Source organism: Rhinopithecus roxellana, chromosome 4 (assembly GCF_007565055.1).
Source record: "Rhinopithecus roxellana isolate Shanxi Qingling chromosome 4, ASM756505v1, whole genome shotgun sequence".
In the NCBI taxonomy this organism is placed as follows: Eukaryota; Metazoa; Chordata; class Mammalia; order Primates; family Cercopithecidae; genus Rhinopithecus; species Rhinopithecus roxellana.
This window is the reverse complement of record NC_044552.1, coordinates 37,188,097-37,213,066: the sequence shown is the minus strand read 5'-3', so window position 1 is coordinate 37,213,066 and position 24,970 is coordinate 37,188,097. Positions and strand designations below refer to the sequence as shown.

Sequence of the window (24,970 nt, the reverse complement as noted above, 5' to 3'; positions counted from 1 at the left end):
GATGGTGGTGGTGATGTGGTGATGGTGGTAATGATGGTGGTGGTGATGGTGGTAATGGTGGTGGTGGTGATGTGATGGTGATAATGATGGTGGTGGTGATGTGTTGATGGTGGTGATGCTGGTGGTGATGTGGTGATGGTGATGATGATGGTGGTGAGTGTTGATGGTGGTAATGATGGTGGTTATGTGGTGATGGTTGTAATGCTGATGGTGATGATGTGATGGTGATAATGGTGGTGTGGTGGTGATGTGATGGTGGTAATGATGGTGGTGGTGATGTGAGGGTGGTAAAGATGGTGGTGGTGATGTGAGGGTGGTAAAGATGGTGGTGGTGATGTGAGGGTAATGGTGGTGGTGGTGTGGTGATGGTGGTAATGATGGTGGTGGTGATGTGTTGATGGTGGTAATGATGCTGGTGGTGATGTGATGGTGATGATGATGGTGGTGATGCGTTGGTGGTAATGATGGTGGTTATGTGGTGATGGTTGTAATGCTGATGGTGATAATGATGATGGTGGTGATGTGAGGGTGGTATGATGGTGGTGGTGATGTGATGGTTGTAATGCTGATGGTGATGATGTGATAATGGTGATAATGATGGTGGTGGTGATGTGATGGTGGTAATGATGGTGGTGGTGATGTGAGGGTAATGGTGGTGGTGGTGTGGTGATGTGAGGGTAATGGTGGTGGTGATGTGGTGATGGTCGTCATGATGGTGTTGGGGATGTGATGATGGTGGTAATGATGGTGGGAATGTGGTGATGGTGGTAATGATGATGTTGGTGATGTGATGGTAGTAATGATGGTGGTAATGATGGTGGTGATGTGGTGATGGTGGTAATGGTGTTGGTGATGTGGTGATGGTGGTAATGATGGTGGTGGTAATGATGGTGGTGGTGATGTGATGGTGGTAATGATGCTGGTGGTGATGTGATGGTGGTAATGATGCTGGTGGTGATGTGGTGATGGTAATGATGGTGGTGGTGATGTGATGGTGGTAATGATGGTGGTGGTGATGTGGTGATGGTGGTAATGGTGGTGGTGATGTGGTGATGGTGTCAATGATGGTGGTGGTGTGGTGATGGTCATCATGATGGTGTTGGGGATGTGATGATGGTGGTAATGATGGTGGTGGCGATGTGATGGTGGTAATGATGGTGGTGGGGATGTGGTGATGGTGGTAATGATGGTGGTGGGGATGTGGTGATGGTGGTAATGATGGTGGTGGTGATGTGATGATAGTAATGATGATGGTGGTAATGATGGTGATGGGGATGTGATGGTGATAATGGTGGTGGGGATGTGGTGATGGTAATGATGTTGGTGATGTGGTGATGGTGGTAATGATGGTGGGGGTGATGTAGTGATGGTGGTAATGATGGTGGTGATGTGGTGATGGTGGTAATGATGGTGGTAATGATGATGTTGCTGATGTGGTGGTGATGGTGAAGGAGGTGATGATGCTGTGTAAGCTCCCTGACAGCAAGGACCTTGTCTTTTGTTTATCATTATGTCTTCAAAGCCTAGTGGTAGTGATGGTATAGTTTGGAAGAAGAATGTCTATGATCTGAGTGAAGATGAAGCTAGTAATGGTGGATAATGAAGACAGAGGTGCGGACTGTGGTAAAATTGGTGGTGGTAATAATGGATGGTATTACACCACTTCTGGTTTAAAGGTGAGGAGAAATGCAGAAGATGCCACCTGGAGTTGCTGAAAATGGGCTTACGTCATATTACCTCTAACCCATGGCCATGCAAACACTCTCCTTCCGTATCACCTCATCACCTTGGGCAATAAGCAGGCTCCTGAAACTCCTGAGGACTTAGAAAGATGGTTCTAAGTCCTTTAGCCTTGGGTTGGCCTCATCTCTTGTCCTGGCCTTGACTCATCAGTAGCCATGGGAAAATCTCAGCAGGCCCCAGCATCTGGTGATCAGAGACACAAGCCCCTCCACATTCCCACCCCTGTCTCCTTTCTGAGGGGCCCCTCTCTATCAACAAAGGCTCATCTAAATGTCCCTGGTCTGTGGCTCCCATCTAGCTCCTGACAGAGCAACCTTGCTCAAGCCATGTATTTCTCTGTGCCCCTTCCCTCACACCTCTCTTTGACCATGGGACAAAGAAATGTCTTCCTGTGGGGGAACAGGGAGAAGGTCTACCAGGAACCAGGGAGGCCCCACATGCAGAGCATCAGGTAGTCCCTGACAGCCAAGCTGGGCCTCGGGAAATGAATGTGCCTTACAAGTCTCAGGCTCCTGGGGGCAGAAGGTAGGCAGAGTGTCTCTGCATTGCCTTAAAGCCCCGTTCCTTGGCACAGCCCGCCCTGGCTCCAAGCCTGGCCCTGCTCCCTTGTCACTCCTCTCTTCCAGTCCACGATTTATGCCTGTGACTCCCCACACTGAACTCCATGCAGTCTCGCCCCCCACACTTTGCCCACGCTGCTCCCCTGTCCCCCGGGAATGTCCTCTCCTCTATCTGACCAGCTCCTGTTTGTTTGTCCTCCAAAATTCAGTCCAAGAGGCACATCTCTCTCTGGGGGTCTTCCTTGAAGCTCTCAGTCTGGGCTGGGGGTTCCTCCCTATGTATCCAGGCACATGCCACATGTAAAATGAAAGTTAATTTCCAATCACTTTTTTTTTTTTTTTTTTTTTAGAGACAGGGTCTTGCTCTGTCACCCAGGCTGGAGTACAGTGGCATGATCATAGCTCAGTACAGCATCAAACTCCTGGGCTCGGGTGATCCTCCTGCTCAGCCTCCTAAGCAGCTAGGACTGCCGGCACATACCATCACACCCAGCCCCAGCCACCTCCTTGAGGGCATGCTGTGCTTTGTCTCAATGCCTGGTCAGTGCCCAACATCTGGCATAACCTCTAGCACATGTTGGGCTCAGCAATAGTCTGCAGAATTAGTTAAATTAATGGGTTGGATGAATGAAAGATGGATTAAATAAATAATGAATGAATAAACCATGACATTCATTCATTCAATCTCAATAATCAAGAAAATTTAAAAATACAATAAGGTACCATTTTTATCTATTTAATTATTTGGGGGGTTTCTCCTAGAATTAGACTTGAAGAAGTAAGATAGGTTGGAGCCAAGAAGTTCTAGCGCCAAGTTTAGCACTATTTGAAATAGTGAAAATAGTGAAAAGTCAGAAAGGTAATGAAAAATCAATATGGAGCTGGTTAAATAGATTATGGAACATTCATGCCATGGAATATGAGTAGCCTTTAAAAAGAACACAAGGATTCTCATCATTGCTGGTGGAAGTGTAAAATGATGTAGCAATTTTGGAAAAGTTTGGTAATTATTCAAAATGTTAAACATATCTTTACCATATGATCCAGCAGCAGCAATTCCACTCCTAGGTATATACCCAAGAGAAGTGAATGCATACATCCACACAAAAACTTGTACACAAATGTTCATAGCAGCATTACTCATCATAGTCTAAAGCAGAAACAACCCAAAGTCCATCAACTGACAAATGAACAAAATGTGGTATGTCCATATAGTAAAATATTATTTGGCAATAAAAAGGAATGAAGTACTGATAAATGCTACAATATGGCAGTACTTTGAAAACATGCTAAGTGAAAGAAGATAGTCACCAAAACATCATATATATACATACATATGAAGGGAGGACCACCTGAGCCCAGGGCTGGGGAGGGGCGTCGAGGCTGCAGTGAGCCATGATTGTGCTGCTGCACTCCAGCCCGGGTGACAGAGTGAGACCCTGTCTCAAAAACAAAAACAAACAAAAAACAAAACAAAACAAAACATGTTTCAGAATAGTAGGTATAATATGTTCTTCTTTTTATTTATAATAAATACGTGTATATAGACAGAAAGAGAGCTATTAATTACAAATAGGAAAAGGAAGGTCTGAAATGGTACACACCAAAGCCATTTGCAAGAGTTACCTCTATGTGGTCAGCTTCGTGGATAGGGAGGGGGCTTTTATTTTATAAGCCTTTAGCATTTGCCTTTTTACCATGAGTATGTCCTGCTTTTGACAGTTTAAACAAGAAGGAAGGTGAAATCACATGGAGATTCCACTGAAGGCTGATGAATCAGGGCCTAGAGCACGCTGGCATCCACGCCAATGGAAAGAGTGTCCCAGCAGCCATGATGTTTCTCTAATGCCAGGGAGTGGCCTTCTTGGAGGGACAGCAGGACTTTGCGAGCATGGGCCTTTTTCCCTTGGATCTCAGGCAAAGCCAGGAGCCTGGCCTGGAACCAAAGTTGTTTATATATTGACGAGGTGAAAGATTTACACCTAGTGAACCTAGGGTTCAAAATTCACAGACTCCTACAGTATGTACACTAGAGCAAAGCTTCCTTTCTGCCCAGCTCTCCTGCCCCACGGCGGCCAGACACCTCTCACTCATTTCACCTCCTTTCCAGATACAAAATTGTACATTATATGTATGCTTCTTTTTCTTATTCTTGGTCTTGGAGACTGGTCCATAAGTATATACTATACAAAGAGACAACTCCTCATTTATTTTTTTAGAGAAAGAGGTCTCACTATGTTCCCCAGGTTGGACTCAATCTCCTGGGCTTAAACAATCCTCCTACCTCAGCCTCCCAAGTGGCTAGACTACAGATACACCACAGCACTCAGCTAGCCTCCTCCATCTTACAGTCTCACATCACCCCGTGGTGGGGGCCCCATTTTATGGGTGGGCCATGCTCTACTGAGCAGCCCCAGTTGAGAATTTAGATTTCTTCTGAACTTTTATAGGTCCATAGTCTCTTATCCAAACTGTTGGGATCAGAAGTACATACATGTATGGTTGACCTTTGAACAACATGGGTTTGAACTGCACTGGTCTGCTTATAAACTGTTTCTCAATAAAAGTCACAAGTTTTGTGCCTGCCTCTTCCACTCCCCCTGCCGCCTCTGCCACCCCTGAGACAGCAAGACCAACCCCTCCTCTTCTCCTCCTCCTCAGCCTTCTCAATGTGAAGACAGTGAGGATGAAGACCTTTATGATGGTCCACTTCCACTTAATAATATAGTTTCTCTTCCTCATGGTTTTTTAAATAACATTTTATTTTCTTTAGCTCACCTTATTGTAAGAATACAGTATATAATATATATAAAACATATAAAATATGTGTTAATTGACTGTTTATTATTGATAAGGCTTCTGGTCAACGTAGGCTACTGATGAAGTCTTGGGGGAATCAAAAATTTTATGCAGATTTTCAACAGCAAGGGGCTCGGTGCCCCTAACCCCTGTGTTGTTCAAGGGTCTGAATATATATATATATATATTCAGAAAGGCAATTTAGCACATATTCCATATATTATAAAATACCCTAATGGTGGGCTGGGCACGGTGGCTCAAGTCTGTAATCCCAGCACTTTGGGAGGCCGAGGCAGGCAGATCACCTGAGGTCAGGAGTTCAAGATCAGCCTGGCCAAAATGGTGAAACCCCCGTCTCTACTAAAAATACAAAAATTAGCTGGGCGTGGTGGCAGGCACCTGTAACCCTAGCTACTGGGGAGGCTGAGGCAGGAGAATAGCTTGAACCTAGGAGGCAGAGGTAGTAGTGAGCTGAGTCCGCACCACTGCACTCCACCCTGGGCAACAAGAACAAAACTCCGTCTCAAAAAAATAAAAAATAATAAAATAAAATACTCTAATGGGACCTACCCCATCATCAAATATGTTAATGTTTCCATTGCAAATATGGATGATAAGTGGAATTAAGAAACATTATAAATGGTTTTGTCAGTTTTTTTTTTTTTTTTGATAATAAGGGAGTATGTGCCAATCTAATGGGAGAAATCCCAGTTTTCAGAACTTTCTGGGTTTCACAAGTGCAGATGAGGCTTTCTGGAGCCATACAAAGAAGACTGCAGTGAATAATTTTGGACACATGTAATTTTGCAAGTGTACAAGTACATCCATAGGATGCAGTTCTAAAGTAGAGAAGCTGGGACACAAGCTATGCTCATTTGTGATTTTGATAGATGTTTTCATAATAATAACATTGCCTGTGAGCTGCTACACTGTGTGGTTTTCCACACACTCTCACTTTTGTCTGTTAACTTTGCGGTAATGAAAATTCTTCCTCGAGAGTGACAAGGAGGAAGAGAAGTGAATTAAAGGGTACAGGCAGGGTGTGGTGACTCACCCCTGTAATCCCAACACTTTGGGAGGTTGAGGCGGGCCACTCACATGAGGTCAGGAGTTCGAGACCAGTCTGGCCAACATGTCGAAACCCTGTCTCTAGTAAAAATACAAAAATTAGCTGGGCATGGTGGCGCACATCTGTAATCCCAGCTACTTGGGAGGCTGAAGCACAAGAATCACCTGAACCTGGGAGGCGGAGGTTACAGTGAGCTGAGATCACACCACTGAACCCCTGCCTGGGCAACACAGCAAGACTCCCTCTCAAAAAAAAAAATAAATAATAAAAATAAATAAATAAAGGGTATAAACATACAGTTAGATAGAAGGAATAAATTCATTGTTCAAAAGCAGAGTAAGGTGACTCTATTTAACCAAAATGTATTGTACTTGGGTAATGGATGCTGTAAACATCCTGGCTTGGTCACTACACATTATATACATGTAACAGAATTTCTCATGTACTCCATCAATTTGCACAAATAATTTAAAAAATTCTTCCTCCTGGCCTCTCTACACAAAGCCAGACTCAGTCTCTGGCCCTCAGGAGAAGCATCCAGAGGGCTGTGAGAGTGTATGCTTTGCAGTCAGAAGGACAGCAGGACAGTCCCCTTCCTCCTCTGTGACCCTGAGCAAGTTACCTATGTCTGTCCTGAGCTTTCATTTCCTCCCCTGCCTCCAGGACAGTACCTCTGCACTTGCCCACCAACCTGTGCTCCACTTTCCTGCCCAGCCCCGGCCCCAGGAACTGGGTTTTGCCTGCCCTCCCGCAGGGAAGAAGAGTCCAGGCCAACAGAAAAAGGTCCACAGGCTTTTTAATGGTGTGATGGCTACTTCCCTTCCGAGACCCGATCTAATCATTGACAGTGGCTTCCAGGGTGTTGGGGTGGGGTGGACAGGTGCAGGATGGGCAGAGGCCATGCAGTGACTGGGAAGGGCTTGGGGAGGGGTGTTACATTCTGTTTGGCATGTAAACATTCTTAGGTGGCTTCCCGAGGGAGGGGAAGGGCAACTTCCTGCTCCCCACCCCATGCCCACCAGGGCTAGTCCCTGGAGTTGAGAAGACTGAGCAAACCAGGCCCCTGTGAGGAGCTGGGAAATGGGGAGCCTGGGGCACAGCCCCTCTCCTCTCCTGTGCCCCCTTCGTGCACGGTGCGGCTGGGGAGGGAAGGCATGTGAGCAGACCCTGCATCTGAGTCAGTGACATTGGTTGTTCTGATGGGGAAGTGCTGAGGGAGGTGGTGTGACACTTTTACAGAGGAAGGGCTCAGGACCTGGAGGCCTGGTGGAGAGAGTGAATGCTCAGGGGGAAGAGGCTGCAGCTGGGGTTGGGGACACCGGGAGATGTGGCTTCCTCTGCCCTGGATCCTTCCTGGGGAGAGGCACAGAGGCAGTCCCCTAGGTGACCCCCTCCCCACTAGCCCACTTTCCCTCTCCCACCTCACCTGGTGACATTCAGTGACTCAGAGGCCTGAGGTCAGTTGGGAGCCCTAGGGTGGTTCGGAATCCCAAGGGAAGACTGGGTTTTGCGTCTCTGCCAGCTCCAGTGCTGAGTGAAGCTGGGGGTAGAATGGACCTGGGGCTCTCTCAGGTCCCCCTCTTCCTCCCAGCTCCAAACCAGGGTGTTGTTGGTCCTGGGGCAGAGGTGAGGCTGGGGGCCCTACATTCACGGTTCGGTTGGTGGCAAGGAGCAGGCCCAGGGCCTGGGCACCAGGAGTCATGCCCTGGTCCCCACCTGGCACGAGCTGATTGTCATTCGGAGAAGCTCTAGGTGGGAGGCAGTGGTCCCTCCTCCACCCCCTCTGCTGGACCCAGAGGGCAGTAGAGGGCCGTGGGAGGGCCTCAAGTTGACAAGGAGGGCTCTGTCCGGAGAAGTTTCCTGAGTGTTCTGGGAGCTTCTGCATCAGCGTAGGGTGGACATCAAAGACTGTCCACCCAGGAGTCCTCCCCTCGGCTGGTCTGCAGAGAAGCCACCACCGCGGCCTGAAAGTGGCTGCCCAAGCTGCTGACTCTCCATGAGGGGGAGGCTGCTTTCAGGGTCAGCTGCCTCATGGGCATCCTTCTGGGTGATGGTGGCTGGATGCAGCCAGACCGCTGGGGCACACTAAGGCCTTTCTTCCTCTTTCCCTGGATGTCTTGGCTTGCTCTCTGTGACTCGGAAGGACAGAGAGGCTAGGCCAGGGGACAGAGGCTGCAGGGACCTGTCCAGATAGGCAGGGCTGGCTGTCCCATCTGCAGCCGGTGTGCTGCTTGCCCCAGATGTAGGCAGTTGAGGCTCATGATGAGGTGGGGTGAGCTATGCAGGAGCCAGAACCCAGGAAGAGTCCCCACATCCATTCCTGGAGTAGAGCGGCTGCACGGGCTGGGGTCGGGGCAAGAAGGAACAGGCTGAAGGGTGAGCTGAGGGAAGAGTGGGCTTGGGCTGGGGACCCATCACTCAAGCATACAATCTGGAAGTTAGAAGGGCCTTTCTGCCTCCAGGGGCCAGCTGTCTGTTGGTCGACCTGTCTCTGCTCTCTCTGCCCATTGCGGGAGACGATGCCTCAGCCAGCCCTCCCTCCCTCCCACAGAAGGGAGGACAGGGAGGGTGACCCCACCAGAACTGAGTCCCCGAATCTCCAAAGGGCCAGTGCAAAGATGGTAACCAGCCACTTTCCACCTGCATTGAACTCAGGAAAGAGCAGGTTGGCTGGAACTGCAGTAGACAGGACTGAGGTTAGATGACAGGAAGAAATTCCTGATGGTGAGGGGTCCTGAGCACTAGATCGGGGAACAGGGGAGGGAGTAAAACTTTGTTAAAGCCCCCTCCAACATCCCACTGGGAAATAGTTGCCTGCGAAGGCAGCCCACATACTTCCTATAGTTCCCACAGAGGCTCCACCCAAATTTAGGAGGCAAGAGGTTTCTGCACCCCAGAGGTGTGCAGGGGAGCACATCCCCTGCCCATAGAATCACCTGCCCACCCATCTCCAAGATCACTTGCCCACTGCCTCCCACCGAGTTGTCCAGGATGGAGTCAACTTTGGGGCAGGTCAGACCTGCCCCCTCACACCTGAGTAGACCGATATCCCCTGGGTCCCCAACCCCAGCCTGGTAGTCCCTGGCAACAATGGCTCCCAGAAGACTGTGGGGCTGGACCCTCGGGGGGAGGCTGGAGCCTCTACTTCTGGAATTTGAGGCTACTTCTCTGAAGGGGTAGGGGGACTTTGGCTGGAAAGGGGTCGGAGGAGGGCAAAGCGCCACAGGAGGTGTAGGCAGAGGTTGCTGGGGGAGCATGGAGAGCAGCCTAGGCCTGGTGGGCGAACGAACCGGGCATCCCCAGAAGTGGAGTCCTCGATGAAAAGTGGCTGAGCCTTCCCCGGGGCGGAGAGACTGATGTGAGGCTGGCCGGCCTGACTGGGCGGCAGGAGGATGAGAGGACACAGGGCGAGGAAGGGGAAGCAGACCCTCCCCGCGGCGCGGTGCCGCGTCCCCCACCGGCCCTGAGGGCTGGCGGGGCGCCGCTTGTGCTCCCGTGCGTCCTCGCGGGTGCAGGCGGAAAGCTGGGGCCAAGGGTGGCGCGCGTCAGGCGCGTAAGGCTGTGCTGGGAGCTGCTCCAGTGTGACCGGCTGCGGGTGGGGGGCCGGGGTGAGGGTGGGGGACCGCGGAGAGCCGCGGGCGTCATTATCTGGCCCCAGCCCGGCCCTCCGCGCCTCCTGCCCGGCCTTTGGTTGTTGCGCGCTGAGCCTGGAGTTTCCCTCTGGGTCCTTTCTTGGAGCCCCCGGGGGAGGGGGTGCAATCAGGCTGGGCCCGGGCCGACGGGACGCCTCGGGGCGGGGGGACCCCGGGCCGGGCCTGGTGCGAGGGGGAGGGACTCTCTCTGCGGGACAGGGACTGGCTCCGGGGGGACGCGCTGGCATTGCGCGCGGCGGACGTGGATGTGGGGAGGCCCGGGCTGCGCGGGACTGGGGGCCTGGCTCCGGCTTGGGCTCGCCCTGGGCCCAGGCCGCGGCCAGGAGGTTGTTTGGGGCGGAGGTCAGCAGCAGTGGCCGACCCTGGGGGAGTCTGCAGCTGGAGCCTGCTTGAGAGCAGAAGGCAGGAGAAAAGAAGAGGGCAAAGAAACAAAACAAGGAGAAATATTTCAGAATCCTCCTGGGCACTGAGCACTGGAGTCCTGCATTCTCAGACCTGAGACTGAGACCATGGCACAGATGGGTAAACTGAGGCCTGGCATTCTGTCCTCTAGGGCAGGACCTTGAGGGGCCACACGCTCCCAGGCTGCTGCTGGAAGAACCTGCTGCTGGCTTTCTTTGGGGTCCTCATTTCATCTTTAAAATTCTCATGGATTTTGCGTTCTAATCTAGAATATACCTATGTTTATATTAATATGAAATAATGTTTTCTCCCAAGGAGTCAAAGCACTGGGCTTTATCCTTTGGCTTCCAATGCCCCATGGCGTACCAGAGGCTGTGTGTGGACCCACTGGCCCCCATCAGCTTTTCCTAAGCCTGGTCTCTCTGGCACCCTCTCCACACATGCTTACTGAAGCCATTCCCCTGAGCCCAGTGACAGGGCTGGAACTCGAATCAGAGTGAGGCAGAGCACAGTTGGGAGGTGCTGGACCAGAGGTGTCGCTGAGGGTCCCTCCTGATCTTCCATAGCCCCTGACCTTGGTTCTGGAGAAGCCCCTGCTGGTGGAGGCCTGTGGCCACCCTCTGCCCACCCTGGGGCTGGCAGCGGTTTCTCACCTGCTGGTGATGGCTGTGTCTGATGCTGGGGCCGCGCCGTGGGATCTGCTGGGGAGCTGCTGGGCTGCAGCAGGCATGGGCATGCGGAGGCCAATGGGGCGGGGAATCCGGCTCCGGGTGGTGGCTGCCCGCCCGGCCTTCCTGGGCAAGTACGCTGCTGGCTCAGAGGCGGGCGTGTCCTCCTCGGAGCCCGTGCCTGAGAGGGTCTCAGAGGCACGGCGCTGCTCCTCACTGGAGGAGGACGAGGCCCCTGAGGCCAGCCGGAACAGCAGGCGGCCCTGCCTCTTCTCCATCACCAGCCGCGCCAGGTCCTGCTGCGGCCGGGCCCGCTTGCTCCACCGCTCTTTGGCCGACAGTGAACCTGAGGGCTCTGAGCCCGTGTCCTCCTCAGATAGCAGGACGGGGATACGGCTCCTGGGGCGAGAGCCTGGCATAGCATGGTGTCTGGGGGAGATGGTGGCCACTTTCTCAGGGCTGGGCTCCAGCGGGGACACCGGGGCTGGCCCGTCTGCAAGGGCCGGGCCATTGAGCAGTGAGTTTATGGCCATCTCTGAGGGGGTTTCCCCGGGGGGCCCAGACAGGGCACAGCCCTCTATCTCGGCCCCATTCAGCCCTGACAGGGCGAGGCCGTTCTCCAGGGGCGCTGGAGCCCCCTCCTCCACAGTGCCCCCATCAGAGGCCAGCTCCAGACCCAGCTCGCCCCCAGTGCTGAACTCCTCAGGCCGCAAGGCTTGTCCACTGGAAGACATGACGTTGAGGTGGGTTTTCTCCGCAATGTGCACAAAGGTCCTCTCAACTTTGGTGAAGGGTGAGGAGGTGACTGCCACGCCCCCGGCCCCTGTGGTCACTGTCCCGGCCCCCGGCCCTGCCCCAGGCCCCGGGGGTTTGGGCTCAGACTTGAGGACAGAGGAGAGGGTGCCTGGCTCAGATACGTCCAGCTGGCTGCCCGTGGGCTGGGGCCGCTCATGCTGAGGAGTGAGGGCAGCCAGGGTGCCCAGGTCAGGGTCGGGGGCCAGTTCAGCAGTGACGGGCGACTTCTTCATGTCGCCAGGAGAGACGAGCACCAGCGTTTTGGAACCCTCCTCAGGCTCCAGGTCCCCATCGGCCATGGAAGCCCGGCCCCTGGACTCCTTTTGATCGTCTGCCAGCAACGTGGACGGGGCGCCCTCCTGGCTCCTGTCGGTGCTCCTCTCACTCCCCTCACTGCTGGAGCCACTGCGAGGCCCCAGCACCTCCCCCAAGGCAACTGCCGCCACAGCCTCTTCCTCCTCTTCCTCCTCCTCCTCCTCCTCTTCTTCCTCCTCCTCTTCCTCTTCCTCCTCTTCTTCTTCCTCATCCTCTTCTTCCTCTTCCTCATCTTCCTCCTCCTCCTCCTCTTCCTCCTTCCCATTAGCCTGAGGCTGAACAGGAGACAGCGGGACCTGGGGGGTGGTGAGCAGCATGTGCGAGAAGCCCACCCTCCGGACCCTGTTGAGCAACCGCGCCCGTTCTCGGTAATCGGAGAGGTCCCTCTTGAAGTCCTGGTAGGGCAGACTCAGAGGCACAGCTCGTGGGAGGCCATTCACCTCAAATGGGGGCGCCATGGAGAACACCTGCAAGGGGCACACACAGGGACCCTCTGAGGTCACCCACCCTCCTGGACCCAGGAAGACTTCAACTGCACCCACAAGCTAGGAGACTCACAGGCCTGAGTCATCTACTAGAGTGTGAGCTCCATTAAGGTAAGCACAGGCACTGGGTCTGTCTTGTTCACTGCTCTGTCCTCAGGGCCTAGAATGGTCTCTGGCACCTAGTGAGTGCTCAGCAAACCTCTGACGAATGACTGTCCATGCTCTAGGTCCCCTGAAGTCCCAGGCCCTGATCCTGGTGGCCTTTCTGCCTCCCAGCCTCTCCATGTCCCCAGCCCCTCTCATTGCCATGTGCATCCTGCACCCGAGTCAGCGACAATAACAGAAAATGAAAACTGAAAGGAACCACGACCACCACGCAGCTCAGCCCTTCCTTTTACAGATGAGAAAGCCAGGCCCAGAGATGGGTGGCAGGTGTCTGCGCCACTTCCTGGATGGGCTGTGCCAGGCTGGCTCCTAGATGCCCTCAGTACCACCTCCGGGTGTGCAGTTTCTCTGTGGCCAGAGAGCTGGCTGCCCAGGGCCACCAGATCCTGTGCTGGACAAGGGCAAAGGCGTGGCTGTCCTCTACCCTTAAAAGTGCAGGCTGGGCCCCTGGACCTCCAGTCCATCCACTCAGCCAGGAATTTGTCCAGCCCTTGACAGGTATACCTAAGCTCCATTCCGTTTTCCTCTTCAAAGCTTTGTGCAGAGCCTTTGGCAATGTGATGGCCAAACCAGTCCTTGGTTTTCTAGGCTCTTGCCATGTCCCCCTTAGCCTCCTTCCTTCCAGACTAGAAAGGTCTGACCACCTGGTCAGGACCTTGGCTGCTGTGTTTCCTTTGCTCTAGCTGCATCCACCCTGTTCAATACACAGACATCCCCAGGCACCCACAATGCCCTGGGCCCATTAGGGCTGACACAGCTTTGTTCCATGGTGGGACGGTGCTGATGGTGTCCAGCAGTTTGCTAGCGTTTTCTAACACGCTGGGCTTCCGTCTTCCTGAGCTAGCAGAACACAGCCCATCCAGACCAGAAGCCCTGGGGATATCCTGCCTCCCCACTTTCCTGCCCACCCCCCTTTCCTGCCCATCCACGCTGCCAAGGAGTCCTGCCAAGCATCCTTCTTAAACCTTTCTGTGTCTGCTACCCCAGGCCCATGAGCACAGCCTTGCCCTCTCTGTGGTTCCCCAGCCACCGGCCTGCTCTCTCCATCCTGTACTGCCATCCATCCTTTATACATCTGCCTGAGTGATCTTCCTGAAACTTAATCTGATTCCATCTCTCTCTGCTTCAAATCTGCTATGGCTGCCACAGTCCTTAGGAGACAGTTCAGATCTTTTTTTTTTTTCTTTTTTTTTTTTTTTTGATACGGAGTCCTGCTCTGTCACCCAGGCTGGAGTGCAAGTGGCTTGATCTCGGCTCACTGGGCTCACTGCAACCTCTGCCTCTCGGATTCAAGTGATTCTCCTGCCTCAGCCTCCCCAGTAGCTGGGATTACAGGTGCCCTCCACCACGCCTGGCTAATTTTTTTTGTATTCTTAGTACAGACAGGGTTTTGCCATGTTGGCCAGGCTGGTCTCAAGCTACTGACCTCAGGTGATCACCTGCTTCGGCCTCCCAGGGTGCTGGGATTACAGGTGTGAGCCACCGCGCCTGGCCTAAGACAGTTCAGATCTTTGACTTGGCGCATGAATCCCCCACTCAACCCTATGACCTGCTCCCACCTGCTGCTGTGGCCTCACTTACTGCAACACCCTCGGTCCCCTGCCCACACTTCACCCATTCCGATGCTTCCAGAAGTTCCTAAGTGCATCTTCCAGCTCACACTTAGCCCAGGCAGTTTCCTTTACCTGGGGGTCCCTCTCACCCCCTCTCTGCACATGATAACTTGCTACCCTTCCTTCAAGACCAGCTCAAGCAGCTCCTGGTCTTAGCAAAGGAGAGACAAAGCCTTCCTGTCAACGTTCCTGTCCACCCACCAAGCAGATTTACTTACTCTCCCTTTACTACTTGTTTTTCACATCTTTCCATGAGAGAATCTCCCACCTGTTGTTCTACATGCATGTATTTATAGGGTTCTCTCTCCTGTTACACAGAGATCCCTGAGGGCTTCCTCATTCACTCCTTCAAGAAGTGGTCTTTGAATGTCTCTTGTCTTGGTCACCATGTTATAGTCTAAGAATCTGTGGATCAAGTATGAATGAGATAGAGATTGTCCTTATTTTCTCTATATCAGGAAACTAAGTGGGGATATGCACATTCCACAAATGTTGTGATCATAAATGAGGTCATATAAGCAAAGGCATATAGCAGTTGCTCAGTAAATGTTAGCTCTCTCCCCACCTCACCTCCCACCTCCTGCTCTGCTCACTTTGGTTTGAAGGTCATTGGCAGAAAAGCCTGGATGCCACACCCATGGGGAATAGGGTGTGGAGAAGGAGGGGGCTCTGCCAGCCGAAGCCTCCAGGCAAATAGCACAAAGCCAGGTGGAGAGAAAAGCAGAGACCTCCAAGGCTGAGGGTCTGTCCAGGGCTGTGGCTGCTCCCCTTCCCAACTGTCATGATCTCTCCTGTAATCAGACCATCAGTGAGGGTTTGGTGGAGGTGATGCAAGAATATAGCTTCAGATTCCAACAGGACACCAGCAACCCTGTTTGGGCCAGGTAGGGAACTTTCTTCGAAAACTCTTCTTAGTTAGAAAGTTTTCTTAGAAAGCTTTCTCAGAAAGCTCCCTACCTGGCTCAAACAGGGTTGCTAGAGTCTCCTCAGCCTGGGGAACATGGCAAAATCCTGTTTCCACTAAAAATACAAAAATTAGCTGGGCATGGTTGTGCACGCCTGTGGTCCCAGCTACTCGGGAGGCTGAGGAGATCAAAACTGCAGTGAGCTGTGATCGCACCACTGCACTCCAGCCTGGGCAACAGAGCAACACTGTCTCAAAAAACACAAAAACAACAACAACAACAACAAAAAAAAAAACTTTGTCCCCTCCACATATAGGCTGGAAGTGTCTAGAAAAATGTACTTTTTTTTTTTTTTTTTTGAGACGGAGTCTCGCTCTGTCACCCAGGCTGGAGCACAGTGGCGTGATCTCTGCTCACTGCAAGCTCCGCCTCCCGGGTTCGCGCTATTCTCCTGCCTCAGCCTCCTGAGTAGCTGGGACTACAGGCGCCCACCACCACGCCCAGCTGATTTTTTTGTATTTTTAGTAGAGACGGGGTTTCACCGAGTTAGCCAGGATGGTCTTGATCTCCTGACCTCGTGATCTGCCCGCCTCGGCCTCCCAAAGTGCTGGGATTACAGGAGTGAGCCACTGCGCCTGGCCGAATGTCCTTTTTCTACACAATATTCGTTCTTATTAATCCATTCACTCATTTAGCAAACACTAAGCACCAACTCTGTGCCAGGCCTTGTGCTGGGACACTTTGCCAGTCACCAATGTTACGGCTAGAGAAAATGGCTGGGTAGAGGTGGAGGGGCTGCTGTAAGCTCCCGGGTGAGTGGGGACCATGGGGTGGGTGGGTGTTGGCACTGAGAGTCAGGGACAGGCAGACAGACAGAGAGCTCTGAGCATGTCTCTCTCCCAACCACCTCTGAACTCACCCAACTGGCACCAGACACATCCTGCCCAGTAGGGATGGCCTTTAACTCCACCAGGCCTCCCATTCTCCATAGAACCTTTGCCTATTGTCCCTCTCTAATCCCTGGCACCTTGGTTAGAGACACCCTTTCCTTTGCTCTCTGGCCAGGTCCTGGATCTCTCTGAAAAGGCCCCATGGAGAGGATGGGATGCCCCCGCAACACACACACACATACACACACACACACACACACACACACACGCGCGCGCGCGCGCATGCGCGGTGCTCACATTGGATGGTTGTAGGTGGAACCCTTTCTTCTGCCTCAAAGCCCTCCCTTCTATTACCTGGGAGAGAGGAGGAATGAGAACTGGAAATCAATGATCAGTCATAAAATCAGACTGGGAAACTGAGGCACAGAGAAGGGCATGGATTTGGGCATTGGTCCAGGTTATGAAGCACATCCACCAGGGTGGCCCAGGACCCAAAACTCTTTCCAGTGTCTCCCACTCAGTCCCATGTGGGGATACCTGGAACCCTCTGCCTTTTGGGAGGAAGAGCCCTGAATCTCAGGGTGAGGACAACTTTGCTCTAAGGATAACCGCCACCCCCACACCAACCTAGGCATGCTGGCTTTTCAGTTCCAAAGTCCCTCTGCCTTTCCCCCACCTGGCTGTGTGCTGGGGAGGGGCAGAGCTTGGGCTCAAATTCCTCCCTCCTCAGAGAGTAGCCTAACCCTCTCCCTGCCTCTCCTGGATGCCCAGTGAATTATTCATCCATTTGCCCATTTGGTCTTGAGTTCATTCACTCAGTCAGTGACCCACAGACACCTTCAGTGTGCCTGGCCCTTTAGCTGCCTGACGAGGTCCACACCTTCTTGCTTCCTTCTCAGGGCAGCAAGCTTTATGATTCTCATCTGCTTATCGTGGTTCCCAGGCCTGGCTTGGCACAGCATTGTCCAGAGTTGCTTTTTAAAAATGCACAGTCCTGGGTCCTACCCCCAGATTCTGTAGGTCAGAGTTGAGGCCCAGAAATCTGGCTGTTTTAAAGCTCCTTAGTGATTCAGAGTTCAGCCAAAGGCGTATATGTGGTAAGGGTTGGGCTGTGGGGAGAGCAGGAGGACAGGTCAATCAAACCGATACCCTCAGAGAGAATGAAAGTCCCAGCCCTGCCCCTCCATCCACTGTGCCTTGTCTAGAGGGCTAGGCCTCACCAGCTCCAGAGCCCAGCCCAAGTCCATGTTTACTCCAGTCAGGAGGAAAAGTGAAGGGAGAGGATGGACCAGACTCTGATCTTCAATTGCCACCAACAAAACTGGGCTCTCATGCCCTTGGGGAAACTTCTCTGACACCAACACTGGAGACGGGGCTCCACATAGCCCATCCTTAATCCCCACACAGGGTGCATGGAGCCACTCCTGTCTGGACCCCAGCCAGCTCCAGACTTCAGCACTGCACCCCAGCCCACGGTCCCGAAGTCGAAGATGCGGGGCTGGGAGGCGAAGTGTGGCGGAAGCAGGAGGGTGAGCCCTGGCTCCCCACTCCTCCCATGCTGAGGTAGGGGGTTTGTGCCTCTCACAGCAGTTCCTTCTCCTCTCTCAGAAACCGCCTCATGCACGCCTCCCACCCCCTCTCCTCCACTAGGGAAGAAGCACCCCCCACGCCCCCGCTCCACCTGCGAGGAGGTGAGATGTGCCTGCATCACCTCTGTCAGCTCCGCACTCAGCACAGCCTTTCCCAGACCCTACCTGCATTTGTCTGTCTGCGTCACCACTCTCCCAACGTCTCTGACAGGCCAAGAGCCCTCCCTCCACTTCACCCCACACCCAGGAGTGCTTCGGAAGGGGAAGGTGGCAGAAGGGGTAAGATGACCCGGGAACATGGCCACCAACCCTAGGTCTACGCAGAACTGCACACACTTGACCCCACATCTCTGTGTCCAAAACCCACCCTTGCCTGCCCCAGGGCAAGGAGCTGACAGTTTACGGGGTGGGGGGTGGGTGTCGTCTTCTAAATGCCCCGGGGCTTTGGGAATGCAGCTGGAGCTTGCCCCTTTGCCTTCCTGTTTGTCAGTGTGCGGGGGTGGGGTGGAGGCATGGCGGCCTTCCTCTTTTACATTGTCCTCCTCACCTTTCCCCTCTCTCTCCAGTCTCAGAAGTCTGCCATTATTTCCGTCTTAGTGGCCCAGCCCTCCCGCTGACTGAGTTCTCCTTCAACCCACATTCCATCCCTGCACCCCCAACCCCAGGCTCTCACAGTCCATGCTCCAGTGTCCCTCCTTGGCGGACCACCCCCACCCTGGCACCCCCAAGGCCAGGGCTGCATCTCCCGTATTTCTCAGATCGCCTATCGTAGCAGAGGGCCAGGGGAGGCTCCTCAGTGCAGTGTCCCCTCACAGGCCTCTGGCATCCTAGCTTTCTAGTCCCACCAGACGCTTGGTCTCAAAATCCTGATCCCATAGAGAACTGATCCCTGGGCCTGGTGGGTCCAGCCTCCTACTTCTACACACCCGCTATCCCCACTCAGAAGTTGGCAATTTGGAGTTGAGCCCCAGAGACCAGAGTCCACTCACCCCTTCCCTCCCGACCTGTTCAGTGAAAGGAGACTGCCAGCAGGGCGAGGGTGACTCAAGTCCAACTAGGCCCAAACCTCTGGAGTGCCCTCCTCACCCAGCTGCCTGGCTAAGGTGTGGACGAAGCTCATCCACTGACTTGGAACTTGCGCACCCCTCAGTCCCAGAGTCAGCAACAGACTAGCCCCTGCCCTCTGCCCAGCCGGGCGACCTCAGAGCCAGGGTCTACACTGAGAGTTGGGAAAAGAAGTGGGAGGGTGAAAGAAAGCAGGCGGAGGCGCAGGTTCCTGGAAGGCGTCTTTAATCAGGATTTGGTAGTACACAAGCTCTCCGGATTGTCTGCATTAACATACAGGGACTTAAAAAGGCACAAGATCCCTCGCACAGCGACGCGTGACGGCGGGGCGCCCCCTCCCCGCCCGTGCGCGGCCGTGTGCGCGTGGGTGCGTGTCCGTGTCCCACCCCCGTGGCGGCGCCGCGCGTGTGCGTGTCGGTTTCAAGTGTTGGATTTGTACAGTACTCGCAGTCTAGGGGCGGGGGTCTCAGTGCATGCTTTTCTACCCGGGCCTGGGGCCACCCCCCGACGCCGCTATGTACACTAAGGGGGACGCACCCCGGAGAGAGGAAGAAAAAAAGCGTCCCATCTTCGTGTGCGTGTGTGTGTGTGTGTGAGTGTGTGGTTTTGAGTTTTTCGTGCATGCTTCCACTGGCCAGGGTCGGGGAATAGTGCAAGCGTATAATACAGTATTATTGCAGTACAAAAGGGAGGGTCGAGGGAAGGACTTACGATGGGAGGGGAAGGCTCAGGAATAAACCGACTGGGACTCAGGACCTCCGCGAGGGTCCTCTCGCTAATCCTCTTCCTATCCCTCCCCTACTCCGCCCCCACCCTCGCAATTAGAAAGCGTCTCCGGACGCAGGAAGGGGCTCCGCCGGGCCCCGGTGCTGAGTTTCTCTCTCCCACCAGTCCCAATTATCGGGGGGCAGGGGCCAGCCCCTCTCCTCGCTAGACACTGAGAACTCTGAGGGCCCGGAGCCCCGTTCCCTCCCCCACGGAAGCCCCTCCGAGCGGGGGGCGGGGTCGACGGAGCAAGTGCAAAGGAAGCAGATGTTGGTCCCTGAGTTTTATTTTCGGGGGTGGGGGTGTGGGAAGAGCTGGAAATGGGGGGGCATGTTTGGGGGCCCCCAGGGCCCTCAGTGGTGGGATGGGGCAGGGGACGCGGACTGGGGCGTGGGCAAAAAGGGGGTTGTTGGGTTGCTCTGAGAGACCTGGGCTCAAAGCTCTGCTCCCCCTTAACTCTGGGCTCTTTGGCATCCAATTGCAAGGCCAATTATTGGGGCAGGGGTAGGGGGCAACTTGACGGGCTATGAGGTAACGGGAGTCAGGGGGGTAGGGCGACGGGGCCCTCCGAGCCTGGAGACCTAGCTGAACGCCTCCCCCCGCCCCCATCCGCCTGGCAGTACTGAGGGGAGCCCCACTCCAGCCCGCCCACGCCCCGGGGCCAGGGACCCAGCGGCCGCCAGCCAGCAGCACGGAAAAGCAAACGAAAACGGGCGCGAAGGCGGGGGCGGCGGGGGCGGCGGGGGCGGTGGGGGGCGCGAACCCAGGGGAAGCCTCGGCGGCAGGGCGGGGCGGGAGCGCGGCGGGGCCGAAGTCCGGCGGGGGGTGCGGGGCGCTGTGTGGGGCGGGCCGTACATTCGTGGCGCTGGCCGCGGGGGCGGGCGGGTGGACTAGGGCCCTGGTTTGGGGATCTGCGGGGGTCCGGCTGCGCAGTCCTCGTGCGCTCCGGGCCAGGGCTGCTAGTGCAGGGTCCGGAGAGTGGGCGAAGTGTGCGCAGCTACGGAGGGAGAGTGTGTGAGTGTGAGTGTGTGAGGGCCGGTTAATGATTGGCCATGTGGACCCCACTGCCCGCACCCCCATAGCCTGTGCAGGGAGGGAGGGTGCGTGGTGGGACTAAAGGTGGAGCCGAGTGGAGGAGAGTCTAGAAAGGTTCTAGGAAGGAGTTCTGTGGGCTCCATTTCCCTCTCCTCTCCACCCCTTCCCCACCCCTCATTTGGAGGAAGCGGGCACTCAGGCTCGGGGCCTCCTAGGCCGTGACGCCCACTGGATGGCGTGTGGGGAACCAGAGGGCTATCGGAGGGGTGTGGCCCTCAGACCTGGAGCCTCTCCCTTAGGGAGAAGGATGCTTGACATTTTCAGGGGCTGACTGTATGGAGGGTGGGCTGGTTCCTGACCCTTGAGTTGAATGTGTCCCAGGTCTAAGTGGAGTTTGGGATAGGGTGGGATGGGTCTCAGGCCCTCCTGAGAGATCTACACTTCCATCCCCAAGTACCACATCAACCCAAGGACAGCAGAGGATACAGCATTTTCCAAGCTCGCCACACACAACTGGAGTTACCCCCACCTCCGGTCAGAGCCACACCCTCCCCAAGTATGGTCCCCTCCACTGCCCACTCCATATATATACATTTACACAGCTCCTTCTGCCTACCCAGGGGCCCAAGGCTCCCCCCACCACTGCCTGAGCAAGACAGCACCACCCCTCCCCAGAAAAAGGGAACTAGGCAGGGCAGAAGAGAGAGCAAGTCCGAGTCCAGGGGTCCTGGGACCAGCATGGCTCAGAGGTGCCACCATCCCCTACCCACTGGGCAGGGAGGGCTGTGTCTGTTTTCCCCAAAACTGGAAATGCAAAGGGACATCATTGGGTTCAGGATGTTAGCGGTTGGGATGAGAGTGTTCAGTGGTTATTGCTGTGACCCAAGCTGCCTTGAGTGTGTGGGGGATGTATATTAAGTTATCGAAAATTTACTAGCGCATTTGTCACAGACCCAGGGTCCCTCTCCCATGGAGAAAATACTAGTCCCACCAGGAGGCCCCCACTCACCACAAAAAGGTCCACTGGCCCCCGCACTCATTCAGGCACTTATGCACACCACATGCATACACACAGCACACACCACACATCCCCACTGGCCAGGTTCAAGTTCCTGGATAAGAACGCTGTCACCTTTGAGTGCTGCAGCCCTGGACAGAGGGTGGTGCGGGAAGTCCTCAGGCTCACAGTGGTTGCAAAATGAGTTTAGGTCACCTCTGCCTGTAAACCATTTTGGCTTGGTTCATACAGTGATTTTTCTTTTTAAAATTAGATGCCAACAATTAAAAATTGGGAGATTTCAAATAAAAATTAGAAGATAGTGGCAACAATTGGTTGAGCAGAGGACGGTAGGGGTGTGGGAGTTCCCCTGTTTACCACAGTCCCTGAACCTGCCACTTCCCTGACACTGTTTGGCTCTTGTTGATGTGTGAGTTGGTGACACCCATTCGGTGCCCACAGATGCCAGTGTCTTCCCATCTGTCAGCCTGACCCCTGGGACCTCGCCAGTCCCACTGAGGTCAGGTTTTGGAGCCCCTGCTTTCTCACACTAACTCTTCCTCTGCCCACCTGATTCCCAGAGCTGCTGTGGGCTGCTTGGGGCCATGTGGGATTGAGGGGTTGGAGGTCTCTGGAGAGACAGGGTTCAGCCATTTCAACCAACCCCAGTACTCTGGAGTGACTCCCATCTGGATGCCACCCCATGGCAAGGTGGGAATGGGAAAGGAAGGAAAATATGGCTTGCTGACAACTCCCCTCTTCTCTATAGACTGAGCAGGGAGCCCACCGCAAAGGACAATCAATCAACCAGTACACACAGACCAAGACGTTTCACAAACTCCTGTCAAACATGACCTCCAATTATTCGGCATGGGTGGGTTTTTTATATGTTCTGGTAAATAAAATATTCTGATTAATTTGTTAAATGCAGATAATACTGGAATCTACCTCATAAGCTATTATGAGGTTTAAATGAGTTAATGTTGTAAAGTGCTTAGATCACTGCCTGGCACATAATAAGCACTGTGTGCCAGTGGCTGTTAAATAAAATCACAAATAATTGTAAGCCACCACTAAATGCAGAGTGAGACTATCAAGTGCGAAAACACCACTTTCAAAATACAACAAAGACAGCTGTCTCTTTTCAAAGCTGACCCCGAGGAGGCTACGCACTTTCCCCAAGCAGGGTATCAATCTTGAAACATTCTGGCCTCCTCTTGGGAAATGCTTCAGAAAACAAGAGTGACAATATTGCAGGCTCACAGCATCCCCACCTAGCCTGGGAACCGGAGACTGGCAACTCGACCCAAACCATGTGAAACTCTGCTGTGCTTCACGTGAACTTGATCCAACACAAGTGGCTTAGATGACCTTAACAATTTCCAAGAGTCAGAGCCACCCAGAAAAGATAATAATATTATTAAGATCACCTGTTAGCTCAGAGCTTTATGGCTTACAAAACACTCTCCCCTCCACCATGGAGGATATACAAAAAGATGTCCCCCTAAAGGACAACATGCTTTGAACCATGGCCTTGCTTTAAAGGACACACCCTCTCCCACAGGTGTCAGTTCTGAGGTGGGGGGTGTCTATTTGAAAACTCAGCCACCTTCTCAATGCTGCAGGATCTCCCACTTCCAAAGGTGTTGGAAACAGTAATACGTACGTAATGCTAAAACGAGGCTGAAGCCAGTGCCATCATCTTTGATATATCACAAGGCACTTTGGGATCTTAGAGTACCTCAGGGTCACTGAGATGGAGCAGTGCTCAGGGTTGGGTAGTGGAACTCTCTAGAAGGGAATGCTGGATCACAGAGTGCTTGGTTTCATCCAACCCCAGATTGGGGGGGTGGGGGTCCCTGCCCACATTGCTACTGACTTACGGAGCAGATGGCGGGCAGGCTCCCTTCACTTCACCTCCTGCCACTACCTGGGGTGGATGGGAGGAGGGCAAGAGGATGGGGCTGGGGGAGGCAGTGCCAGCAGGAGGGGAGTGGGGCCACTGTTCAGCCTCACCCCCGCACCTTTGTGCTTTTTGTTTTCTGTCCCTTCTCAAAGGGTCTACCTTGACCCTCTCCTGCCTACTGCCTGAGCAGGGTGCAAAGCCATCCAAAACAGCCTGGAGGGCAACAGAGGCTTGGGTTTGGGGAGATTCAAAAGTGAGCAGTTAAGATAGGGGTGGGGGTGGGGCACAAGTATTAGAACCCAAATCTGGCTTTTGTTGCCAGATGGAGAAGGTGCTCTTGGCCCAGACAGCCTCAAAAATAAACAAACAAACAAACAAATAAATAAAATGACTTACAAAGAAAGATTTTGGGGAAAGGAGTGTGTGGCTATGGAGTGGCTTATGTGGATGGTGTGGATGAGTCATACCACAATGGTGGTCCTCTGTGTGGACAGTTTGGCTCCAGGGCACTGCCCACCACACTTACAGCACCCCCTGGCTGGGGCCAGGGCCCTGAGGTCTCTACTCTAACCAGAGACATCTGGGGAATTGATGGGCCAAGCAGAAGTTATGGGGAGAGAGGGGTAGAAGAGTGAAGCTGGGATGAGAGTAGGTACATAGGAAACCACCAATGACTGCATAGACATCTTTCTGGTTCCCTAACACACACATGCATACACACACTCATACAGCACTGTGCAACTTGGGCACATGCCAGTCACATTGAGCTCTGCATAAATGGCACTTCCTGGAATTACACAGTGCACAGCCTGAGCATTCATCCATGGCAGCCCTTCCACATGCACAAACGCTCATTCATAAGCACACTGTTATGCACATGTGTACGTGCATGCACACAAGCAAACATACAGACACACAGTCTCACTGAAATAAACATTTTGCAAATCTTCGGGCCTCCTCCCCTCCCCATACAGGCACTGCCCTTTCTGGCACCCACTTCGCTACCACCCCATTCACCAGGGAAGCAAAGGTGCTGGCTGACATGGGCAGGATGAATAAAGGGAACCTTGGGCTCCCTGCAATGACGGCTGGGGGCTGAGAAATGGGCAGAAGAGGCATGAGCAAGCTGACATCCTGACACTTCCCCACTCCCAAGTGTCCAGATCCCTATCCAACCTGCCTCTCTTCTGTTGTGTCTTCACTACCACCCTTGGGGGCTCACTGAGCACCTACAGGAAGGAGTCACCCTCTGAGAAGGGCAGAGGTGGGGCTGCTCCCACCTGGGATTTGTCCTGAGACACTGGTTTTGCTGACAAGCACATACATGGTTTCTCACCTCATCCTTAACAACCACCTTTGCTGCCACTGCTTCTAAGCTGGGTCTCCTCGCTGCTCAGTTATAGCCTGCTTTGAGAGGTGGATCCCAGGTCCCTCTCATCCATCCTCAGTTCCTAAGGAGCCGAGGACAGACATCCAATCCTACCAGGGAGTGATGCCACAGGTGTCTTCGGGGAGGGGCAGCCTACCATGGACTGAGCCTTCCTGGGGTAA

At 53.8% G+C, this 24,970-nt stretch overlaps 1 protein-coding gene across 1 annotated transcript in view; it reads right to left on the bottom strand.

Annotated features, from left to right (window-relative positions):
• Positions 1–6,950: 6,950 nt before the first annotated feature.
• The window catches only part of TTBK1 (tau tubulin kinase 1), a 45,788-nt gene continuing 27,768 nt past the window's right edge, over positions 6,951–24,970 (bottom strand). Inside the window, exons 14-15 of the mRNA XM_010369715.2 lie at positions 10,880–12,471; positions 6,951–10,209 (exon numbers count right to left, since the gene is read on the bottom strand). Of these exons, the coding sequence (XP_010368017.1) occupies positions 9,816–10,209; positions 10,880–12,471 (1,986 nt within the window). The 3' untranslated portion in view covers positions 6,951–9,815. The remainder of the gene's footprint in view (positions 10,210–10,879; positions 12,472–24,970) is intronic.